Genomic DNA, 23,561 nt, shown 5'->3' with positions numbered 1-23,561 from the left:
AGTTCCCTTGTGAAGCGAAGATTTCACGTCTGGAGATCAAAGCTCTACTATTAATTCTACACCCGTACTCTCCGTGAATAGTGCGATCTCTCGTGTTTGTCTGACCTGCCGGAGAGCGGCGGGAGTCTATGACAAATCGCACTATTCGCCTGATAAATGATCTGTATTCTAAACCCCGCCCCCATTATTAGAGAGTGCGGCCGACGATGAGTGCGCAGACATTGCGGAAGATCAGCGACTGACATGGAATTTCCTTGAGAGCAGCGAAGAAGAACGCCTGAGAGAGTACGCATTGGCGTAGAGCACAGACAAAAATCAACAAACATAGTGCAGAGTCGGTGGAGAGCGCAGCGTTTCCGCCGACTCCGCCCCCTAGAAGCAGGCCGAACGGAGGAGTCGCGGTGGTGTAGGCAGTGTGTGCCAGGGCATTTCATCTCTCGACTGTATAATCCTGCAAATTTTTGACTTTCAGTCAATTATCGATTTGTAAATTCACCTGAATGAAGTCCCCATTGGTGCTATGCGCGCTAGTAGCCGCCGTATTTGGATCCGCTTCAAAATATCGCGAGAAGAAGCCGCGTTGTGAACGGATCGACTACGAACTGTGTCGTGATCTACCGTATAACCTTACTGGGTGAGTTCGATTTCGAACGTTGATCGGTTTTTTTTTAAATTATTTTCCCATTTTTTTTTTGTGTTAAATTAGAAGCAGCAACCGATTGTGTAGCATAGTGTGGATAGTTTTTTCTCGTCTAGCTAAAACTTGGTGGTCATCAAATGAGATTCATAGATATTGATTGGTTCGGGCATTACATGTTTCTAGATAGGTTTAGACGAAAATTGGTGCGCCCATCTATAGGTTGCACTTTAAGCTGCATTCTATGTCCTGATACTCGTCTTTTTGTATCCGCTTTTTTTTCTCGGTGCTCTCAACGCTTTGCATGGTGTTTTTCCGTGGTTGGCTCACTGCCAGCAGTGGATAGAGATGATAATGTGCAGGATTTTTTTGGTAGTGAACTGTTTTTGTAGTTTCTTTGAAAAACTCGCTTTCTATACAAAGTCATGCGACTTACTCGAATTTCCCCCTCATTTGGTGACAGTTGCCCTATGAAGGAACTACTCGAAATGAGGTCCAAAATTGGTCTCCGCTAACCTCTGCCTCCGATTTGTCCAAATTCAACAAGAGACAAACAAAACTAAATTAGCGGCCTCACACATGCAGCTGAGCGTGTGGAGAGAAGGAGGGAAGGTGAGAGGGCGGCAGAGAAGCAGAGACGGGTGAAATCTCAGGGAACGATCAACTCCCGCACAGTGTTGGTGTGATGTTGGTGTGCTGGCTGGTGAGTGTGACAAATGACCAGCAGTCGGCTCTATCTCTAATAAATCTCTCAAGAAAAGACACACACACAGACTGCTAGAGAGGAACGACGTGCTGTGTGTAGAAAACCAGAATCAGATGGCAGAGACGGAGAGCGATGAAGGGAGGATTCAGTAGGTGAAGACAAAGTGCGACAATAGCGATCAGCGACGGCCTTCTTGGGTGGTCTCGTCATTTGGTCGTCGTCGTCGCCGACTTTTTGCAACATTTTAAAGTGCTACGGGTTTTCTCGCGGAAAATCTGCAGTTTTTCCCCTCCCGATTGCTGAATCTCGCTCTTTTATGTAGAACACAACGTACACAATAGGGCCGATGGTATAGTAGGTAGCTAAACCCTATACTGAGCAGCTGGTCCTATCACGTAGGCTGTTGATAAGTTATCAGAGTCATAAAAATCCTTGACGACATTGCGATGAGCCCGTCTCGCTCCACATAACACAGCACACACCTCATATGTATGTGTGACTCAATTATGAGGGGGTAATTAAAGGACGTAAGGCGATTAATGGTCGACCACACATATCCATGTGTCCCGAAGAAAAAGAAAACAATATTACGTTACAAATGGCCTCGTTCGTCAGCGTTCGGTCAGATGTACAGTCACCGTCACGGGTCCCAGTACTAGTAGTGTACCAGTGTTGAGTCGAAATGTCCCACACCACGGAGGAGGAGATTTTAGTGGGAAAATTCTGAGCGGAAAAACTTTGTCCAGCTTCAATTCTCCGTTATCCTGGGCGATTTACTGCAGAGAAACTTTCAATTGGGGCGACAAACAGAATCATCCGACTATTATTTCGGCCTCCATCCAAAATCCCCCGTGTTCGGTGACATTTTGATTAAGTGCCGGGTAGAGTAGTGGCATTACGGGGATCCATGGCACTGACTGTACAACTGACCGAACGTTGGCGAACAAGGTCATTTGTAACGTAATATCCACGCTGCGCGCATAAACATGAGAACTTTTCAATAGCACACTGAATGTCGTGTATAAGCATGTGAATAAATATATGAATAGAGATTGTTCGAATGAATGAATTAACACGGAGGTGGTTTGAATGAATTGTTCTGAGCGAATGAATGTGTGGAACGAATGATTTGATAAAAACTAAACTAGGTGACTTAGGGAAATAAATTGTTCTGAATTGAATTAATTGAACTATGCGTTCGATGAGCAAATGAATCATTGAGTGTATGAAGTCGAATGAATGAATGTGTAGATAAATATATACGTACGTTAGTGTTCCAAAACTCATTCGGAATTTTTGAATTGTTTGAATAGTTTATTGTCCGAAGAATGTGTCATAAAATGAACGAATGCGTGCTCGAATGAAACAACGGAAGAATGAACGGTTGAACACCAAAATAAGTGAAGTAACTGGTGAATTTCCTTTTTTTTTATACTCGTGCAATTTGCCAAATCACAACGCACCTATAGAATCATCGAAGCAAAAGTTCCGAAAAACCCCCATTATTCATGGTTTACGTGAATTTTTTCTATTGCAAGATTTCTTGTATTACTAAAAACCGTCTGAAAGTTTTTATTTCGAATTTCCCTGAAATTTCACGAATAAAGAGGAATTTCGGAACAATCAACTTCAAGTTAGATTTATGCACAGTTTCAGTAGTGAACGTTCCAGTTTTTTTTTCGATTCTCCTGTTATCCGTGCAACACACTAGTGCTTTTTTTTAGAGGAATAAATCCAGGAATTGAGATTCCTTTTCCTTCAGAAATTCTAACAAGATTTTATGTGGGAGTTTTTAGCGCCGACAGCTTTTTTCCTCTCATGCTACTTGAAGCTTCTCTTGCTTGCTTTTTCGGTAGATTTTCATGTTTCGGCTTCAGCGGTTGCTGAAGTTATGCTGTTATCCTTCGATGTTTCATGCTATGCATAGGAACAATGTGTCGTTTATGAAATTAGCCTCTGACTCTCGTTTCACGCTGTTTTTCTGCTCCTCGCAGAAAACAAATCGTTGAGTTTTTCACTTGAACTTTGAATTTCCTGCCGCCCAACTATTTTGAAGGAATTCGTCTGTGTGAATTGATTTACCTCAGTGATATTCCGAAATAAAAAAAAAAATAAAATACTAAGGGCAAGCTCTTCATTTACGACTGACACTCGAGTTATCAATCCAGAGCTAATCAGAACGTGTGGCTGACTGTTTGCTCGTCGGCCTGTACGGTAGCAGCGAAAGTTATCAGCTATCCATCTGAAGTCGGTTTCTATATTTCTGCACAACTATCATGCGATTAGCACGGAATTCTAGTGCTTATCGTAGGCCTTAAATAAGACATACATTTTTGTTTTACTTAAATTTGTTGAAGAAGAAAGTCTCACGATGAGTGATGAATTCGGCGAGAACTGGTCCCTTTTTGTGATAGAACGACAGCGTTAGCGTTCTCTCTTAATGTTTTCTCGACTTCCTTAACAAGAAAATTTTCAATAAAAAAGTGTGTTTTTCTGTGTTTCTGTGTTCCCACTTCACCACTTTGTTGCTTGTTTTATTACGTCCGCTGTAAGCAGTATGTATGTACGCATAAGCACTACACGCGTAAGAAATAGGTTGCTCGAGGGATCAGTGGGTTTTTTTCTCTGCGTCTCTGCCTCTCTACATTGTTATCGTAAATAACTTCTAAAAGATATTCGTGCTCCTTCTGTATGCAGTTCTGCTGTCTGAAATCGCATGTTTCATTTTTACTTCTCTAGCCTCTCAACGATAACCGATACCCTCCAATACTCTGTAAATGATAATCAGTTTTTTTTTTCATTTTGCGTTTTGAATTTGCGTTGCGAATGAATTGCGAAGAGCGAAAAAGAATTTGCGTTTTTTCTTGTTCCTCCGCATTCTCCTACTCTTCTCTCTAAAATTAGTCGACCTGCAGGAATTCCCTGAAACTTTATCGCTTTCAAGGGGACAGTCTACTTCTCTATGTCTCTACTCCCTCTCTTTTTTGCTAGAAATTATTTTAAATACAACTTAGACACTTAGATGCCCCGTATTCGTGCAGGTTCCAGCATCTTTTCCAGTCATTTCTTTCTCTCGGCATCGTCATCCAAGATGTTTTTCTTTTGTTTTAATACAACTTCTGTGCTAAATCCGTTCAGGAATCCCTTTTGTAGGACGCAGTCTCTACCCATAGTCCTCTGCGATATCCACTAGACTAAAAGGGTCTTTCATTAGTGCATCGTTTTTCTGGCTTTACCGAAACTCGTCTGCCTGGAAGCGAACGAGGTGTGATGTGATATTAATTGATCGCGTCGTTTATAAGCAACTCTCACCACGATGGCCGTTTCGTGACGGGTTTATGTGATTGCGATGGCTGCCTAGCCCACACGATGAGTTGTAATAAATTATCGCTGTGTTGGTGTGTTCGTTTATCTTTGTTCGTGAGGTCAATGCATAGGGAAATTAGGTCAGCTCATTGCATCAACTGAGCATGAAAAATCCACCAAAGTGATCTTTCAGCAACCTCTATTCAAATGAAATATTTATATATATTTATTTATATACCGATTAAATATTGTTTTCATTTGGGAAAATAATTTTGCCACTTGTAAATTCATAATTTAGGAGATTTTTCTTCTACGTCTGACTCGTTACCTGTCAGCTTCAGCTCGATACTTTTATTATTCATTTATAATTCTCCATGGACGATTAGGAGTTACTGGAGTAAGATCATGCATCACTCATGAGACGTAACACCTATATGTACCTTCATACCCACCCATACCTGTGTAATATTTTTAACAAATGTTATAGTCGTAACGGTTTTGTTTCCTAACTCCGAAAAAGGAAAGAAAAATGTAAAATTTGTACCATTTTCTCAACAATTCCTATGGTACAAAAGTATATAACTGTTAAAGTAAGAGTTAACATTACGAGTATTTTTTTAATCGTAGTAATGGCTAGTGCTTTTTTTTCATTCGAACCACATAAGACTAATTTTTCTTCTCTTAGAAGTTTTTTTTCGTTAACAATTGATATTTAATAACTGCTAATTATAGAGGTATTGATACGTTTGACAGACGATTTAACGAGGTGACGGGTAGCGCTTATTTTCATGAAAAATCAGTAGCACTTGGTTCAGGATTTTGACTGAGGCGCGTCTCTGGCGAGACTGTAAGGTCCTTCAACTGTCCGAATGCTCAAAATTTTTCTTTCTTCCATGTCGTTTTTACACTTCGAGCGTTTTCGCTTCTGATTAGCCTCAAATAAAGGAAAGTTTGGGCAAATTTGCGTCTTGTTGTTTCCCCTTAAGGTATAAGAAACAAGTTAGGTTAAACATGGTGAGTAGATATTGCGTCGTTACGTAGAAAAAAATTTGATTCTTTGCTGTTTTCGTTTTTTCACTTCTTTCATTAAATCCTTTATTTCAAACGTTGCCAGTAAAATTTCCAAATTATTCAGTTTTTTCCTAGGAAGTGGAATTGCGTGTGATTGCAGAAATAACAAAAATCTTCACGAAAAAAAAAACTTGTGCACCAACAGTTACTATATTATCAGTTCTTGCAGCTTTTTCCATGAAAAGATTTCCTCTTGTTAGCTGGTCTTCGTTTTTGATGCGAAGACGACAAAATCTATTTTGTTTTGAAGTTTCTGAAAGTATGTGGGACTGTTTGAAGGGATTTCTTTGAGATAGGAATTTCCAACGTAATATATCGTTTCCTGTGCGTAACTTTCCCTACAGCGGCTAAAATTTCATGTTGTTAACAAAAATACTTTATAATAACGCAGGTACCATAATCTGACGTGCTGCGACTATGTATGGTCAGGTCTTTCTTAAGATTGATTCGTCGGTCAGAAGAAGAGTGGAAAAGGGGATTTTTTTAGCGCGGATGCCATTCCATTAGTACAACCCGCTACTAGCGCCGCAATACACTCAAACCCCTAATCGATGGGTACTTAGCTGCTCGTGCACTGCTGCAGTTGAATGTTCATAGATCGCTGAAACAAAAAAAAAACCAAGAAATTCAATAGATTTATTTATAACCTGAATAATAATCTGGGAATAATGCATAATATTAATGATATTAGTTTAACAATAATAGTAATTTAATTGAATAAATTGAGTAATATTTTTCCGTAGCTTATGGAGTTATTTCCGCAATTCCATGTCTGAGTGTAACTTGTGCATGTGGTTCCAAGATGTGTAGCAGCCAGAGCCGAGGAGCCAGAGGACGTCGAGGCGGGCGGCGGTGATTAATTATGATACGACGCGGGCCGAGGACGAGGTCCGCCGAGGATGCGGCGCTCGCCTCCCTCGGCTCGTCGTGATTGATGGGCAACTTGCCAGCGTGACAACCACCGTCATCGATTACCTACCATTGAATCTTGCCAAATTCCATGAAACTAGCACTCAATGTCGATGTTACTGATGAGTTCTTCACTTGCAAGGGAGAAGCGACTATTAAAGGCTGCCGACCGGCTACCGTAATCGTCCGCAATGCGTTGCGCCGAGGCAATTCACGTTCATGTTAACGATCGCGCCTAAGTGCCTACGTAAGAGCGAGCGAAAACGAGCATTACGAGCTCGTTCATTGCTTGATCGTGCTAATTAGCGATGAGGAGGGAGGATACGGTATACGAGAGATACGGTAGAGACATATTGAAAGGTTCATGAAATCTAAAGGCTTTTGAGACTCTTTCAATTCCAAGGCAGATCATATTAAGAGGATGAAATCCAAGCCAATCCACTCATGATTGCCCCTGCGTCTTCAACAATAGTAAAATTTTGTTTCGAGAAAAATTATAAACGAAAAGCACTACTAATTTTATGACAGTTTGCACGAGTCGGGGACCAGTTCTCGCATTGACCCTCTTCATCATTCAAAAAAAAGCATACACGAGTTCCAATCAATGATCATAAAACAACATGGTTGATCATGAACAATATATTCGCATATTCCTACCGTATTAAACTTTTTCGAAACAGGGAAACTAAATCCATTTCCCATTCCCTTCTCCAGCTTCATTTTTGAGAGGCTAAAATGATCTCCCTCTGCGTGTCTAACGAGTGCTGTTGTACGATCCTTATACTTTAAAAGCCATATAAAAATATCATCTTTATAGTGCTTGAATCCTAGAGTGGTTTTTTCTATTACGCACATCTTCTAGAAAAAATGACCCTTTTTTGAAAGGAAGTGTTCTTTTACTCTACTCGGTGACCATTTTTTGATCTGATACAATCAATCACTCTGCACCTCCGGTCGCTGACTAGGAACATAGAATACGAAAGGTTCTGTTGAAGCAACCAGAACTGATCCAGCATAAATCTACATTGGAGCTACCATACCCATATGTGGGTCCTTACGGACCTGACCTCTAGTCCTTATGAAATGAGGATAATTTTCTCTGATGAGTTAGCTCTAGAAAGACAACTGTGGTTTAGTCATGATAACCTTCAATGGGAAAATCGAGGAGATTACAGTTTCTCGGCTCCCTAGCTTCTCTTGCTCTCGCCACCGTTCTTTTGATCCTCTTCCTCCCTAGCACTTCTTCTCGTACACCTCTTCAAATATTTTTCGCCTCGAAAATGTAGCAGCTCAACAGCGCTCGCGTCGGTACGGCTAATTCGCAACTCGTACGAAAATTGATGATCGTTCTTTGTCTGCGTTGTCGTACCGAGCGTATGGTGCTGCTATCAATCAAAAACCACGTATACAATAGACTTAGAACAGCCGTGAGACGGGCGATCAGCTCGCGCGGCGCGCAACCAGCTGGCCGCGCGCGCGGACCTCGCCACTCGCCTGGGCAGGGACCAATTTCCACGCTAGTCTAGTTCTCTGCTTTCAGATTCCCGAATCTAGCCGGTGATGAATCCGCACGGGATGCGCAGGACACTTTGGCGTCGTTCCAACCACTCATTAACAGTCAATGTAGTGAACAGTTACGATTTTTCCTATGTTCCGTCTACTTCCCAATGTGCAATGAGAAGGTGCGTTTTCTGATCTGAATCTAGCTAATCGATCGCCTCCAATCGATACATTTAGATCCTGCAACCAATAGGACCGTGTCGACCACTATGTGAATCGGTTCGGGACAAATGTTTGCCGCTCTTAAAGGACTTCGGATTTTCATGGCCAACACAAATCGACTGCAATAAATTTATTCTGGGTGAGGAAAATTCTTTAAAAAAATAATTGAAAGGGCTAGTTGACTAACTAATCCATTAAATTGCTAATAGTAGTGGCAGAAAAGTGGAATGTTTCCACGAAATGTGCATTTCCTCTTTGTTGTGAGTTATTGATCGCTGTCGATCAAGAGTTCCACGCTCAGATTTCTACTTGTCACTGTTTCTTTTTCCAGTGGGGTAGGATCGCCAAAGATAAGCAGCAACTTTAGGAGTAATTGAAAATTTTACAACTTACCATCACTCTACAGTACTTAGTTACATATGCATTTCGATCGCATTTCTGTCCTGGTTCTTCCTCTTTTCTCCAGTTCTTTGCAAAAAAAAATTAGAACTTACAAAAGTAGAATTTATTCAGAATTTCGACTTTGAAAATCTTACGGGAAAATGTGAAGTTATTTGTGAAGTCTAGGGTTTTTAGGGAAAGAATATTTCTGTTAAGTTTCTTGTTTTTGATCTATTTTAAAATTTTATGGACTTGTTGAAAAACATTCGTGGCTCAGTAATGGCGGAAATTAGTAATCGAGAGTTATTTTGAAAGAAGTTTAAGTTTGAACCAAAACAAAAATTCTTGCAAGCTAAGATTTTTGTAAAGTAGGGTTAAAGGCGTGAACTAGAAAAATTTGGTCTGAAAATTTCCATTCAAGTTTCAAAGACGTAGCGGAAAGTTGCCAGTACTAAGAACAACAGAATATTCTCATTCAACATTTGATTTGTATTAATTAAATTCTTTTAAGAGAATAACAACGAAGATATGTGTATGCGTGGACCAAACGAGGAAGGAGTTATCGCTAAAACGCCTGAGGATGTGAAGGAGGATGAGTGTCCACCGGAACATATCTACGTGAATCGAAGCGGGCGCTGCATACCTATATGTGCTGCCGGACAGGGTATCAAACAGGTGCGTGTGGGTTACGGCTCCAAGTGCGTTACCGTAACCTCACCTACTCGTTTCTAGACTGATCGAGAATCTGCTTCAACGGCACTTTTTATTTTGTCGATGATTAGTTTAGTGATCACTGCCATATCTTTGCTGACATTTGTAATGAGGTGAGCATATGACCATTTCAATAGCAAAGGCGGGGCATAGAGTTGACAATTATTTGGGATTTTCAGACGTCATTGCCTCACTGCATTGCCGGAAACGAGTCTTCTATGGACAGCACTGTCTTTTGCGCTCAGCTCAATCGTGTACCTCTTCAGTCTACTGTATCGTGAACAGGTGAGAGCACAGATGGACTCGATTACTTTCACAATATTAGCCGCTACATGTCCGTGTGTTTTTTTTTGCAAGAAAATTACTATATGTGCAAAACATGCAAAATACTGTACCTTTATGTCGGGAAATAGCAAGGAACAAAATGCCTTCATGTTGGGAAATAAAAATAAGATGGGTGCTCTGTGAGATGGCTCGTGTTTGTTCTGGAAATCCTTGGGCAGGATTTCTATCGATATTGTAAAGCCAACATTTAGTAAAGTGATCATAGTACGAGCTAGTATTTATCGGACGCCACCTGAAAATCATGAAAAAGTGAAATAATTTGTGAAAGCGATTGGATGAATGAGTGAATGAATGAATGAATGAATGAATGAATGAATGAATGAATGAATGAATGAATGGGTGTATAGATAGTTGGAAAGATGAACAAATAGAGCAGATGATTGATCATGAAGGAGCGAATGAACGTGGACAATTGAATGAATCGATGAATGAGTGAACGAATGAATGGTTGCGATCACCGAGCTACAACAGTTTTGCCGTCGATGGGCAGAGTTTAGTATAGATCAGTTACTAAACTCGAAAAGTTAATAAAGATATTTTTGCAAAGCAGACAGAACCGCAAGACAGTGAATTATTGATTCGTGGGCAATTTTTTGGACACTTAAACCTTTTTTCCAGATCTCATGTACGGACTATTCCTCGCATCTGCTATTCGTAGTCGGCGATTTGCCACATACTCCATGTGCCTGCGTCTCTGCGCTACTGTACTATTTCGGCACGGCAGGACGGTTATGGTGGTTGGTGCTGTGTTGTACATGGAATCAACAAACAACCAGATCCGGAAATCTGGTTCGGAATTTTGTTTTTGTTTTCTGCACCTTTTAGGTTAACAATTCACCATATCCTTTGATATTTCAGGAGAAATACCGTGTCCAGATCCAGATGCTCGCGTGGGCTTCACCGCTAGGATTGGTGTTGTTCGCTCTTATGGCACGAAGCACTGGCGCGGATCCGTTGAGCGGTATATGTGTGGTTGGTGCCGCTAGCAGGGTTAGTGGACAATTCGTAAAAATCAATGCTGAACAAAAGTTCAGTTCAGTCCATTTTCCAGGTGCTGGACGGTGTGTTCAACCTATTCCGCGACCTTGTCTTCGTCATTGCCTGTTCGATACCACTTTTGGTCGGATTCCGTGGAATGATGACATCACCTCAGGCCACGTTTGGCGCAGGCCTTGAAGGAGCGCTATACCCAGCCGCAGCTCTATTCTACATGTAAGTCACGCCCGCTATAGATTATCGATTTATCGATTGACCGCAACTTCAACTGCTTTAGGCTTTCATTTGTGAATGACGCTTGGCAACCGTCGATGCATTGGACACGTAGCTGGAATATCGTGTCTGCGATGAAAATACTTATCGATCCTATTTTGGGAGTGCTGGCTGCATCCGCGTGCCTGCTCCACATTATCGTAAACCTATGTCGCGCTATCAGGTAAATACAAATAATCCTAGCAACAGTCTTTTTTCCGAGGAAAATCCATTATTCTATTGTAATTCCCAGCGTGCATCCTTTTTTTTTTGTGATTTCCGATGCATTAGTTTCTGCTCGTAGTCACATGCTCACTGTTCATACCCGCTGTCGCTCGCCGAAGCAACTCATACTATAAATTCCGATTAGCTGTGCTTAGAAATTTGCAGTATCCCAGGGATTGAGGGCACCTATCGCTTAGCTTCGGTTGCTTGCATTCAAAAATGTAATAATTGAATTTTCTTTCAATTTTTGCCTTTACAAGAAAGTTTCAACTTCCTTTGTTGATCACGAGACAATATATCGCTGACAGCATTCCGAACTACGCTTTTTCTAATTTTGGCGGATTGGTTCACTTCATTTCCATTCGATGCCACTCTTTTCCATTTTGTGCACTAAGAAATTTACAACAGATGTGGCAGATTTTTTCGCGAATGCGGCAACAAAATTTCGCTCGCTGTCGCTGAATGTCACTTTCTACGTTGTTTATCAACAATGGGTCTCATACGATCCTTTTGTTGTCGTTTTAACTTGACTGATAAAACAATCAACTTCTTTTAACGAACGGTTTAGCGCAGTTGCTCAAGTTCTGTCCATGCGTGTGCGTTAGATCGTGACAGGTTCCTTCTAGCCACTTGCGCTCGCTGGCGAACTATGAACGCTCCAACCAGTCACATTTTTACTCTGCTGTTGCTCACTTTAACACTCCTTAGTCCCGTATTTTTTTCGCTTGTTCATAATTTTGTTGTATTCACTATCGATCGGGCCGAACACTATCGATTGACCGACTTGCAGATCACCAGTCGCTGACAAGCACGGCTATCAGCCGGCTGTGCCTCGTATTCCACAACCGGCCATTCCTGTAAGTGTCCGCTCCCACAACACCTACGCCACTACCACACAGCGATTACCAATCTGCTAGTGATCTCAATCGGTTCACTCATTCCACAGTAACTCTTTGATTTATTGATTTTCGTTTTCTCCTCCTCGTTTGGCGTTCAACATGACATGTGTACATAATTTAATTATTATTTCTCTGTTATATGTTTATGCTTGTGAAGAAGGTGCTTTTTATTGCTTCATGACGTTTGCAGAGTTTTTTAAGTGACGTCACTTTTGATCAATAAATTTTTACGCGTTGTTTTTCGATCAATCAATTGTTTGAATGAATTTAAACTTCTTTTCCCCTGAATATTCGAACACCTAAATAATTACGACCAGGGTCAATCGTGTGACGGGATTTTCCCATTGAGGGTCGTAAAAAAGTGTGCGGTGGGCAGTGGTGGATGAAAGATTGCACGATAATCAGGAAAAAAAATATTACGCAGGATTAGATAATCACATATATTACAAAATACGTTGGGTTCCAGGCGTAGGACAGTAACATGGAAGCATCAACATTTTGTTTTGAAAACGTGTAAACAATGTGACAATGGGACCATGCAGGTTCACCACCTCGCTGAATCGAGTTTTCGCAAAAGAGAGACTTGAAACTGTTTCTAAAAGATGAGGAATTCAATTATAAGCAGTTTTCAGCAGTTTAAAACTGAATCAAACACACTTTAATGGCAAAAAGAGATCAGATTCTGTACACATTCTTAGGTCTGAGAGATTGCAAACAATTTCGTGATAAAAGGACCGAGAGAAATATTTCAGATATTTTTTTCTGAGAAAAAGGTTGCGTTGCAGGAGTCATATCACTGTTTATTGCGACAACTTAGCTTCTTTTTTCTTTGGAATTTAAATGGGGCAAAGGTTAAAATTTTCGACGTTTTTTTTTGGATTTTTCCCATTTAAATATTGAGAGAACCAGACCGTACGGGAAAGAGAAATTTTGCAAATAGGAGTATCCTTAGTCCCTCTTTCCGAATATATGGGTGATTTTTTAAAATCCCGTCCCGTTTTTCTGGAATGGGAAAATTTGCCAAAATAACAGTTTTTGCTCGTTCGCTAAAAAGCGTATTATCCTAAACAAAGTCTTATTTGTAACTCGGAGAAACTCAGAGCGAAGCAGATCATCTTCCACTATTTTGTAGCAGAGGATTTTGCTCAATCGGATGATATTTTAGGTTATTTCTAGTGCCGTGTTTCCAGATTTTTGAAGCAAAAAAGATGAGAAAATTGCCATTTTTCCCCTCCTCCCATCCAAATTCCAAAAAGTCTAGGACGATGCAGAAAACACCGGTATGATTGTTTTGTAGGGCATTCTTCTCTGAGAACCTGCCTTCTTCTCTAAAATACCATCTAAAGTATTTCTGATGGTTCTCTTATCATGAAGTTATTTGCGATCTCCAAACCGAACAATGTCCACAGAATCTGATCATCTGATCTGATTTGATATAATTTCTTGACCATCAATTTCGTCATCACATCGTCGAAGCAGAATAATGATTTTTCCGTTTTCTTTCGTTGTTCTTCTGTAGTTTGACCGGTGCACCTGATTCTTTTCTTTTTTCCGTTGTATTATGTGCTTTAATCAGCATTTAAAGATACATTTTGGAATAAAAATAGAATAAAATGGAAGCGAAGGTATTTCAAGAACATTTCAGCAAATTTTAATTCTTCCAATTCCTGGTGTTTCTTCGCCGCTGTCAGCTACCGAACTACACATTTGCCATTTGTTTCTCAGCTAATTATTTTCGATTTTGGTTTTTGAAAACACACGAAATTTCCAATATTTTGAATTGACAGCAATGGAGAACTGTTGCAGAAGCGTTGGAGGAGAAGGAGGAAGAAGAGGATGGTGGTCGTATTCGAGAGGGTCCATCACCACGCTTGACCCTTATTACGACTTTGAACAATAAACTGCTCGAACGTCATATTTGGATTCCTACTAGTTACTGTTGGATAAGCATCTTTGCCAATTTTCGAGGCCGAAGCGAAACAGGGGATCTTTCAAATGCAGAGGAAAATCGATGAATAAACAAAAAAAAACAAAAACAAATTGCCTGAATCGTTATCGTATTGTCCCGCCGTTGTTTGGCATCCGTAGCATTAAGTACTGATTAATTACTTGACGATATGACTAGGAATGAATAGGAAAGACATGACTGATATTGACTGAAGACGGCAAATGGTCACAACTTACAGCGTAGAGTGAGAAAAAACAAAAACGTTTTGACAGCGTTTCTTATTCCAAATGGTCAATTGTCAGAAAATATCAATAAGGGATCTCGATATTAGGTAGGCAACTATACTCGGATCAAAACGACATGAAGAACAGTAGGTTCGAATCCGACCTAGTGCTCACCATTCCTTTCATCCCTCCGAGGTCGATAACTTGGTACCAGACTTGTCTGGGAGGATAAAAGCACTGACTTGACACATCGGCTAGCCCCCTAGTTATTGTTAGTCATTGAGCTAGTTACACGTTCGTAAACCTCAAACGATTCTGAATTGAAGTGAACGTGGTTGCGCATCCCAAGAGGATTGATTAACGCCAGACACTTTATCCTTTATTATGATTTCTGTTGCGCTTTAGAGATTTCGCTCTAGTAATTTATTTGGCTGAGTCCGATAGTAGGATAGATTATTAACTTATTTTAGGTACTGCACATTCTAGAACTGACACCTCGTGGACGGCTGCTTCTGGCGGTGTACTTGCTCTATCCCGTAAAGTGAGTCTTCGACTGGTCATCAGCAAAACGAAGATGGTGTAAATGCCAGCCGTCAACTTTCACTCCTATGTCATCCCATTCCTATCCTCGCATCGCGTTCTCGAGAGTAGCACTGAATATTTTGGGGGAAATTGTGTCACCCTGACGTACCTCTCTCTTCGCGTCGATTACGACATCATTGTAGAATGGGTAAATCTTTGTCGTGAAGTTGCTATACAACTCAGTAAGTATCTTTATGTATGGAGTAGAGAGTTGTCCAAGGTCTCCATTACCGGTTCGGTCTCAACAGTATCAAAGGCTTTCTTTAAATCGATGAAAGTGAGACATAGCTGCATCTTGTACCCTTGCGATACTTCTATGAGTTTTGAAACCGTGTGTATGTGGTCAATCGTACTTAACCCTTCTCGAAACCCTGCTTGCTCGTATTTTGCGGGTCTCTGTAGAGACCAGGTGAAGTACGATTCTTCATCGACATGTTGGCTTGTCGGACGTCGGAAGGGAGGACCTTTGGGATGACATGTCTATTTTCCCTCAGATGGTGAGGAGGCAAGTGGACGTGGCTGTCGAAGGGGTCTGAGTCGAAGTCATGAATGACCATTTCCATTCCCCTTCTCGATGTTATAGATGGTCCATCTAAGGTCCAGAGAGTAGTCATTGTTGTTTTACGATTGGCAAAGTTCCGACGGGCGTAGCGAATGCTCTGTTTCGCCTCTGAAGCTTCACCCAACACTTCTGCTCTTCCCTCTTCGAGGTCTTCCTTTATCGCCTCTGTGCAAGCCTTGCAAGCCCGGACGTGAGTTCTTGGTTGCCTGCAGCTCGTGCAGCTCCATGCTGACGTATCAGCTCTACCCTTTTCGGAGACAGGCGTCTCTTGGTGGTTTTGAAACTCTTCGCTTTCCTCGTTGAGTCGGCTTTTTCTCCCCTCCGTGTGAAAGGAAATCTTCCTCGAAGAAGGCGATGGTGCGATCCCGTATAAAACTTTGGTGCAACAGCGACATCCGTCAGGCAAAACCATTTACTGACGATGTGTGATCAATTTGATTATGATACCCTCCATCGGGTGACTCCCACGTCCAGCATAGACAATAGGGCTTCTAGAATTGCGAGTTCAGTGGATGGTCTTAGTCGTCATGATGAACTCGGAAAGCTTCTCTCACTGCTCATTCCATTGAAGGCCGTTGGTTTCGATGTGAAGTTCTCCAGTCGTTCTTCTGCGACCATTTTTTTGGGGGTTGAAATCACCAATTATGGCTTTGTAGAAGGCATGATCTTCTTGGCAGGGCTTCTCGAAGTCCATATAGAAAGCTTCGACTTCTTCTTCTTGATATCAGGGTGTAAACGACAAAGATTGTCAATGATGGTGTTGAGCCACATCCTTTTGCCCTTAAACGTCCGATTCGGATTGTAAGTTGTTCGAGATTTTCTTTTCTTTAAGGCTTCAATAGTCGCATCCGATGCAAGCGTTCGGGCGTTCTAACCACAGATCGTCATCCTACTCCTTTTCCGTTTCGGTAACCTACATGACTCCTGCAATCGCGCTCTTCCAATTGCTAGCGTACCAGGTTTTCCTCCGGAATCAGGAGACTCTTTTCTACTAGTGTTTTGGATAAAAATTTAAAACCTATGAACAGGTTGCGAGCCTCGAGTTTTTTCGTTTCGAGAGCCGATCCTGGCACAACAGAAACAGAGAGTCCATCCTCTGAATCTACCTGCGTCTCAGGACAGGTACAAGATCACTCTTGGTCCGCGATTAGCCCCTATCCGCCACCTAAAGATGTGCCACGTATACTTGCGACTAATCGACTGTGTTCCTTCTAATGAGGGAGATCCGTAGACTTCATCTCTAAAAGATAAAGTCTACGGATCTCCCTTATAAGATAAAAGGACAACAATGCTTTCAATCAATCAATAATGATCAATCCGCTTGGGATGCGCCCCCACGTTCACTTCAATTCAGAATCGTTTGAGGTTTACGAACGGGTAACTGGCCTATACAAAGACTTGCGGTGGCTAGCCGATGTGTCAAATCAGTTTTTTTGTTTTTTTTTATGCTCCCAGACAAGTCTGGTACCAATTTATCAACCCCGGGGGGAATGAAATTGATATGTTTGATATATATATATATATATATATATATGTATATATTTGATATTTGAAATATCTAACAATGCTACCGAGAACTTGTCCTTGTCCGCACTTTTGGGAGTTAGAGTGAAAACAAGCGAAATTTTCAACAATGGCTGTCACGTTTATTAATCATTCCATACAAAATAAAGGCAATAGGAAAGGGAGTAGAAAGGAGAAGAAGAGCCAAAAAATGTGGCATAAATATCGGGCTAGGGACGTAGAGACGATGATTAAGGCTTTTCGTTAAAGATTTATCGCTTGAGGAGTGCACTTCGAGCCACTGAAAATGATGGGCGGAGCTATATGACCATGGTGTCGTCACGATCCTTTCGACATAAAACCTGAAAACTACAAACGTTTCGTTGCGGTTCTCTCCAAGTTCCCGTCCTTCTTCTTGACGGTTGTCCACCTTCAGCGTTCGAATTGCTGGTCCATCCAAAGTTATTATACGACCGTCGAAAGAAGCTTCGGCGCGTTCTTTCTTCAAATTTACTGATCCTGTAGAAGTCAAGTCAGTGACGACCGGCATCGCTCAACGAATAATTGGCGGCTTACCAAGTATTTCAAATTTATCAACCTGAATAACGCATGGAGCGACGTAACTCATGTGCACAGGTGCAAAGTCTTTGCCGATATAACGGGAGGCCTTTAGAAAAAGTGCCAGATTATGATTTGTTTGCAAATCCATGAAGTTCTTGTACAACCTGTTCATATGGTAACCAACAGTACTCAAAACCAGCTGCTGTGGCCTGCATTGCGACCAACATTTGCAAGGAACCGATAATTTTGCCACTGAATTCGTGGTTGGAACTGAAAAAATAGAAAATAACAATTTGTCCTCTGCTTTCTACGGATGCTGCTTTTAATTGGCTTTTGTGTAAGCCAATGCCAATTAAAAGCAGCATCACGAATCTGACGTGATGAGGGAATCCGCAGGAAAACTAGAGATGGGGTAGTAGATTGCGGGATCCGTAATGGTTCCGCTCATCTCTCCCTAATCATAGTAAAAAACGAGGTGAGAACCGCTCTACTCCCTATGAGATACGTAAGAACGCTCCTCTATGTATTTACACGTACCGGTCCTCTCAGCAGCCTATCTGTTGGTTTCACTTGAATAGGCTCGTGAAGACACCTATGATCTTCGACCGCTCGCATCTGGATGAGGAGCGTCGCAACTAAAATCCTATTAAAAAAACAGCTTTTTCTACGCCGATAGTGGAGAGATGAGGAGGATCACGCCGGATCCTCTAATCTACAACCCCAATCTCTCTCACAGAATCGCTCACCACGTCAGATTCGTGGGATTCTGACTCTTAGTAAAAACGTACTCTACGAACGACGCGTTTATCTTGCCATCGTCATTCCAAGCGCGACCCATCAAAGGTTTCCCATGTCTATACCATAAGGCGACGAAATGATCTTGTGGTCCACGTGGGGTATTTAAGGGCCGATTCAAGGCCCTCATTATTGGTCTGAATTCACGCTATTGAATAAGCATCGATAGAGTCGGCGTAACGACAACCAACTTATCAGCAGGCCACAAATTCCCACAGCAAAAATCGCCCCAGTCGTTAACCATGAGCTGATTTTTCGATGCATGATCGGCGTCGGACTACGATCGATCGATGAGAAATTGGTAATCAGCTAGCGGCGACAGCTAATTTTTTGACTTACCGAGCATTGCGCACATGTGCATTCAGGTGGACCGCCATTGGTGTTTCGTACCAGTACAAACATCTCACCAAGTGTTGATAGATTAGCGATCTGTTGGAAGAAAATGATCAGAGAATGATTGGTCCTTGAACGAAATCCAGACTACAGTACTTCTACAAACGAGTCTGAAACAGCAAATGAGGCTTTTTGTTCATGGATATCGTAATTGCCAAGAACAGCTTTCTCTTTCCAAAAAATCGGCACCGATCCATTACATTGGACTCGTTCTCGATTGCTTTTGCATTCGACCTGTGATTTAGCGTCACAGATACATGGATGGATTTTTTCATTTCGTTTCACTTACTTTCCACTTAGCTAATGGCACCCATTCATAGTAAAAGTGATTTGTCACATGATTTCCTTCATATACAAGCAATTTTATTGTTCCACCCTCTATGTCCATTCCTTTGAACACTTTTTTATCGGCTGCGAAGGCACACTGAAATCGAAAGATCACTGACTGTTTCTACTCCACAAGTTCGGAAGAAGTTACAATCACTCCCAGCACAATGCTGTAATTGTGATGACACACGAAAATAAAAGAATCCACAATGTGTGTTCGCTATTGCGTTGAGGTCTACCTCAACCTATTAAGTTTGAGTTACCAGAAGCCAAACTTATAATAAGGATCGTCAGGTTATGTGTCTAAAGGCGCCGGTATACTCGCCCCTGCCCTTAACATCTATGGAAAAAGAAGCCGTCGCCGCCAATGTTGCTTGTCACCACCAACAATAACGGCACGTACCGCCAGACTGGTAGAATCTAGTTGCGTCAAACAGTCAAACTGTGATGCAGGAAAAGTTGCGTAAGCCATTGCGCTCAAAGCGGTGCGGTGGGGACAGAAGTTGGAACCGAGGTGGGACCGTGGCGAACTACAGAGATTAGTGGCGGTAGCGAGGATCCTTACACGATTTCAACCACTTGAAGATCATCTCTTAAAGAATTGTAATATTATAATTTGTAATATTAGGTGCCGGCTGTCTGTTTCCGCCTGAAAAAAACAGCCCGAACCCTGGCGCAGCTGCATAAGCGGTTGCGATCAACATTGGAAATTCGGTAGTTCCAGTCGGAATGCAGAGTCGAGTAACGGCATCACCTTGCCACCTCGAGCCGCCCACGCTATTGCACCATTCCTCAAGTCGCTTTCGAATCGACTACAAATAGTCACACTAAACGTACTTGCACGACACCGCTGTCGTTCCATGCTTGTCCCATAATCGGCTTGTTGTTCCTCGTCCATAACGCTACGTACATATTTGGGCGTCCAACCACACGCACGGCATTCTGCGGAAAGGTCTTGTGGATCTGTTGGAGCAACCATTTGTCCTCGTGGGCCTTCTGCAATCCATGCAAGCGTAATGCGCCGGTAGCAGCGCAAGATAGTAAGGATGCCGTTCGCAACCTTCTTGTTGACCATTCTGTGCCGATGATGTGGAACGTGTTGGCGATGCACAAAATTAAGAAATGGAACTTACTCCGATGAAAATGGCTGAGGTATAAGTGATAGGCATGAGCTTATAACGAAGGAAATAAACAGATCCTCATGATCTAATATCTGAAGCTACACTCGGCTGCACTAGGCTCCGCCCCTTGGGGTCAATGCTAAAAAGCCGCGAAATTCAAACAGGAAGTAAAGACTACATATTCCTTCCGCTATTTCGGAGAAATATGCAAAAAAAGTACGATGCTTCACGAATCTTTACCATTAAACAAAAAAGAAGATTATCACAGTAACTAACGAATACAATGAAGGAAGTAAGATGTTCGAATTTAAACGAAAGTTAAGTAATAATACTAGAATTTGGAGTTTTCATGAAATATCTTAGCAAATTGTATTTCTGAGTTTTCATCCGATATATTCCATCTTCGTTATAGTAGACGTAATAATGTCAACGCGTATAGTCAGTATAATGTTTTTTTCAGACCAGTTCTATAGATCAGATCCCGAAGCGAATATAGCGCTTGGAACAGTGAAGGTAAGTTCCTAATATCAAAGTATTTTAAAAGAAAGGCCGAACAACGCGTTGATATTATATCATAAACCACAAAGGAGTTGAACAATTTTGTATTCTTCCCCTAAGGTCCCTGTGGTACACACCTCATGTTCTGAGGTCTAGTACTACTACTTACCAATGAGCGTTTCCATACTCAAATAACGCACCCAGGGCTATCATTAAAGTGCAGCTAAGTAGTCCCATATTTTGTTTTGGAAAACTCTGCATCTGAGGAGTTTGAAGCCAGCTCAATTTAGAACATTGGATACGCATAGTAGAGTCGAAACGATATGAAGCCCGTTGTCGCTGCGTAAGCGGCTGCGTTCGAAGCGTTGCGGTGCAGCGTCGTGGCTAGGATCGAAGGGGGACCTTTGTTAGCACCATTCTTCGTTGCAATTTGCGAAGGTCCCACCTCGATTCCTACCTCTCTCCGTTCCGCTCCACCGCGCCGCTTCGAGCGCAGCCGTTTGCGCAACTACGTCGTGGGTGTCGTTTTGACCCTACTAGAGGTAAACGGAATGAAGATCCCTCACATCTGCCACCGCTATCGATTCGCCAACAACAACATGCGATTACATTAGCCCTCAGCTGTCTCCTTTCGATATAATAAGGTTGATTGCTGTTACCAATCGATTATTAATCTATCAAGTAGATCTTGAAGCAGGAGCCGAACAGTCACTTTTAACTTCACCATTGTTTTAAATTCGATAATAAAGGACAAGAGCAAAGACAATGTGTTCTTCACTTTTCTATGCTGTTGTTCTCCTTTTGTAACATTGATAGGGCTGAAATAATAACAACAAGCAAATAAACAAATACGTGAAACAATCTACTTATATGTGTTTCTTTGCTACGGCAGTATCATCGAAGTAACCATTGAGCTTTCGAGATTCCGGTGTTTCGATATTTTCTGTCCTATTCTGTGCCATTTCGATTTTCTGTGCTCTTTCGATATTTTGTTTCGCTTCGACACTTTCTCTCATCTCTCTATTTTTTTTTTCGTCTCGATATTTTTCATTTCGCTTTTTCGTTCTGTGTTTGTCTTCCTTTCGACAACTTCCGCTCATTCGTTTGCTTCCTCTAAAAAGCCTCGAATATAAAGAAACAAGAGGATAAAGAGAATAAAGTCTACGGGATTGATCAACCTCTATGAGAATGCGCCCCCCACTCGTCCGACTTCGATTCAGAACCGTTTCAGGTCTATGAACACGCGTGCTGTCCTACAATGACTTAGGGGCTAGCCGATGTAACAGTCACTGTTGTTACCTTCCCAGACAAGTCCTGTACCAATTTATCGACCCCGGAGGGATGAAAAGCTTAGTGAGAAGTAGGGCGGATTCGAACCTACGATCGATTGTGCAGTCCCAATTCGTGAATGGGCTGTATGGCCTCTTCTTCGTCTTCCTTCACTTTCATCTGAATCACTGGTCAAAAACGACATATCAGAGCCACCGGCATGCGTTACCGTCTCCCAGATCAACCATCGTTTCCGCAAATCAAGGTGGGTGAGTCGCATACACTACTTCGCCCATCCTTCCAATAACTTCTTCCTTTTTTCCGTTATTTTTCCCAATTATTTAATTTTTGTTTGCCGATTTAAGGTGGTATAGTAGGGTCGTAACGACATGAAGTACGTGTGCAATTGCGTACGCAGCTTCTCTCGATTCGCTTCGGTGGAGAGTAGCGGCTGGGAGCGTGGTGAAACCCTTGCTGGCATCACCCATCGCTGCAGTTTGCGACGGCCCCAACCCGGTTCCAACTGCTGCCTCCACCGTGCCGTTCCGAGCGCGTACGCAGATGCACCGCAACTACACTCGTGATTCATGTCGTTTTGACTCGACTATACTTTCCCATCAATCTATGGAAAGGCATGGTTTTCATCTCAAGGCACAATTGCTATTGCGGGAATATATGTTGTTAGAGTAGGGTCAAAATGAGATCAAACATGAGCAAATCATGGTACAGTCGGCAGCTGCGTAAGCAGTTGCACCCGAAGTGGCGGTGTAGAGCGTAGCGGTCAGGATCTAGCGGGGACCCTCGCTAGCAAAACGCCGCAGTTCGCGATAATCCTGCCTCGATCCCAATCGCAGGTACACCGTGCTTCATACCGTTTTGACGCGACTACACCTAGAATTATTGAGTATTTTTGGTCGTTATACTTATCATAAAATGTACTAAAATATCGCTGGGATTTTTGCTTCTTTTCTCCTATCAGGAGGTGGTTATGACTCTCGCAAGTTCAGCAAATGAAAGGACACTTAGAGATAACGAAGTTTTTCACCAATATGAAAGGGCGGTCCAGAGCTGAATGATTCAAAAATATATTCAGGAGGTCCTCTTCATCGTAACAAGGTTATTCAACCGACTATCGTTTCACGGGGCGGGTGTAGTGTAGCGGTTAGACGTTCCGCTTACTGCACAATCGATCGAAGGTTCGAATCCGCCCTAGTGCTCACCAAGCCTTTCATCCCTCCGGGGTCGATAAATTGGTACCAGACTTGTCTGGGAGGATAAAAACACTGACTTGACACATCGGCTAGCCACCGCAAGTCATTGTATAGGCCTGATACACGTTCGTTAACCTCAAACGATTCTGAATTGAAGTGAACGTGGGGGCGCATCCCAAGCGGATTGATTAACGCCAGAAACTTTATCCTTTAAACTTTATCCTTTATCGATTCACAGTTATTGTTACTGTGAATCGATAGTCGGATCAAAACGATACGAAACTCGATACGCTATACGGTAAGCGGCTGCTGTTGCAGTTTTCTACAATAATAATTAAGGATTTGGAATCCTTTCATCCCAAATTTCTTTTTGCCTTTCTAGCTTCTCTTGTTTTCTTGCTACATTA

The 23,561-nt window shown here is 42.0% G+C and overlaps 3 protein-coding genes across 5 annotated transcripts; 1 reads left to right on the top strand and 2 right to left on the bottom strand.

Annotated features, from left to right (window-relative positions):
• Positions 1-500: 500 nt before the first annotated feature.
• RB195_005382 (uncharacterized protein) lies at positions 501-14,915 on the top strand (the record flags this gene model as incomplete). Of its 2 annotated transcripts, XM_064177832.1 has the most annotated exons (13): positions 501-634; positions 8,170-8,311; positions 8,367-8,490; positions 9,244-9,407; positions 9,465-9,556; positions 9,623-9,728; positions 10,407-10,577; positions 10,647-10,778; positions 10,840-11,000; positions 11,062-11,220; positions 12,052-12,118; positions 13,948-14,017; positions 14,803-14,915. In XM_064177832.1, 13 exons carry the CDS (start codon positions 501-503, stop codon positions 14,913-14,915), a joined length of 1,635 nt encoding a protein of 544 aa, XP_064034938.1. The 2 variants fall into 2 exon arrangements, with proteins under 2 accessions (XP_064034938.1, XP_013292245.2); XM_013436791.2 differs by lacking the exons at positions 13,948-14,017; positions 14,803-14,915 and having other exon boundaries at positions 12,052-12,178.
• A 352-nt stretch (positions 14,916-15,267) lies between these two features.
• Positions 15,268-15,888, bottom strand: RB195_005381 (uncharacterized protein; the record flags this gene model as incomplete). Its single annotated transcript, XM_064177831.1, has 1 exon — positions 15,268-15,888. The coding sequence occupies one exon, from the start codon at positions 15,886-15,888 to the stop codon at positions 15,268-15,270; it is 621 nt and encodes a 206-aa protein (XP_064034937.1).
• A 230-nt stretch (positions 15,889-16,118) lies between these two features.
• Positions 16,119-20,130, bottom strand: RB195_005380 (uncharacterized protein; the record flags this gene model as incomplete). 2 transcript variants are annotated; one of them, XM_064177830.1, is made up of 12 exons in its annotated part: positions 16,119-16,256; positions 17,309-17,341; positions 17,410-17,498; positions 17,556-17,646; positions 17,705-17,810; positions 18,329-18,472; positions 18,527-18,612; positions 18,675-18,764; positions 18,825-18,962; positions 19,018-19,152; positions 19,893-20,051; positions 20,116-20,130. In XM_064177830.1, the coding sequence occupies 12 exons, from the start codon at positions 20,128-20,130 to the stop codon at positions 16,119-16,121; spliced, it is 1,224 nt and encodes a 407-aa protein (XP_064034935.1). The 2 variants fall into 2 exon arrangements, with proteins under 2 accessions (XP_064034935.1, XP_064034936.1); XM_064177829.1 differs by lacking the exon at positions 16,119-16,256 and having other exon boundaries at positions 17,300-17,341.
• Positions 20,131-23,561: the final 3,431 nt, after the last annotated feature.

This window comes from Necator americanus, chromosome I (assembly GCF_031761385.1).
Source record: "Necator americanus strain Aroian chromosome I, whole genome shotgun sequence".
Taxonomy (NCBI): domain Eukaryota; kingdom Metazoa; phylum Nematoda; class Chromadorea; order Rhabditida; family Ancylostomatidae; genus Necator; species Necator americanus.
The sequence above is the reverse complement of the archived record's forward strand: the minus strand, read 5'-3'. Positions and strand labels throughout refer to the sequence as shown.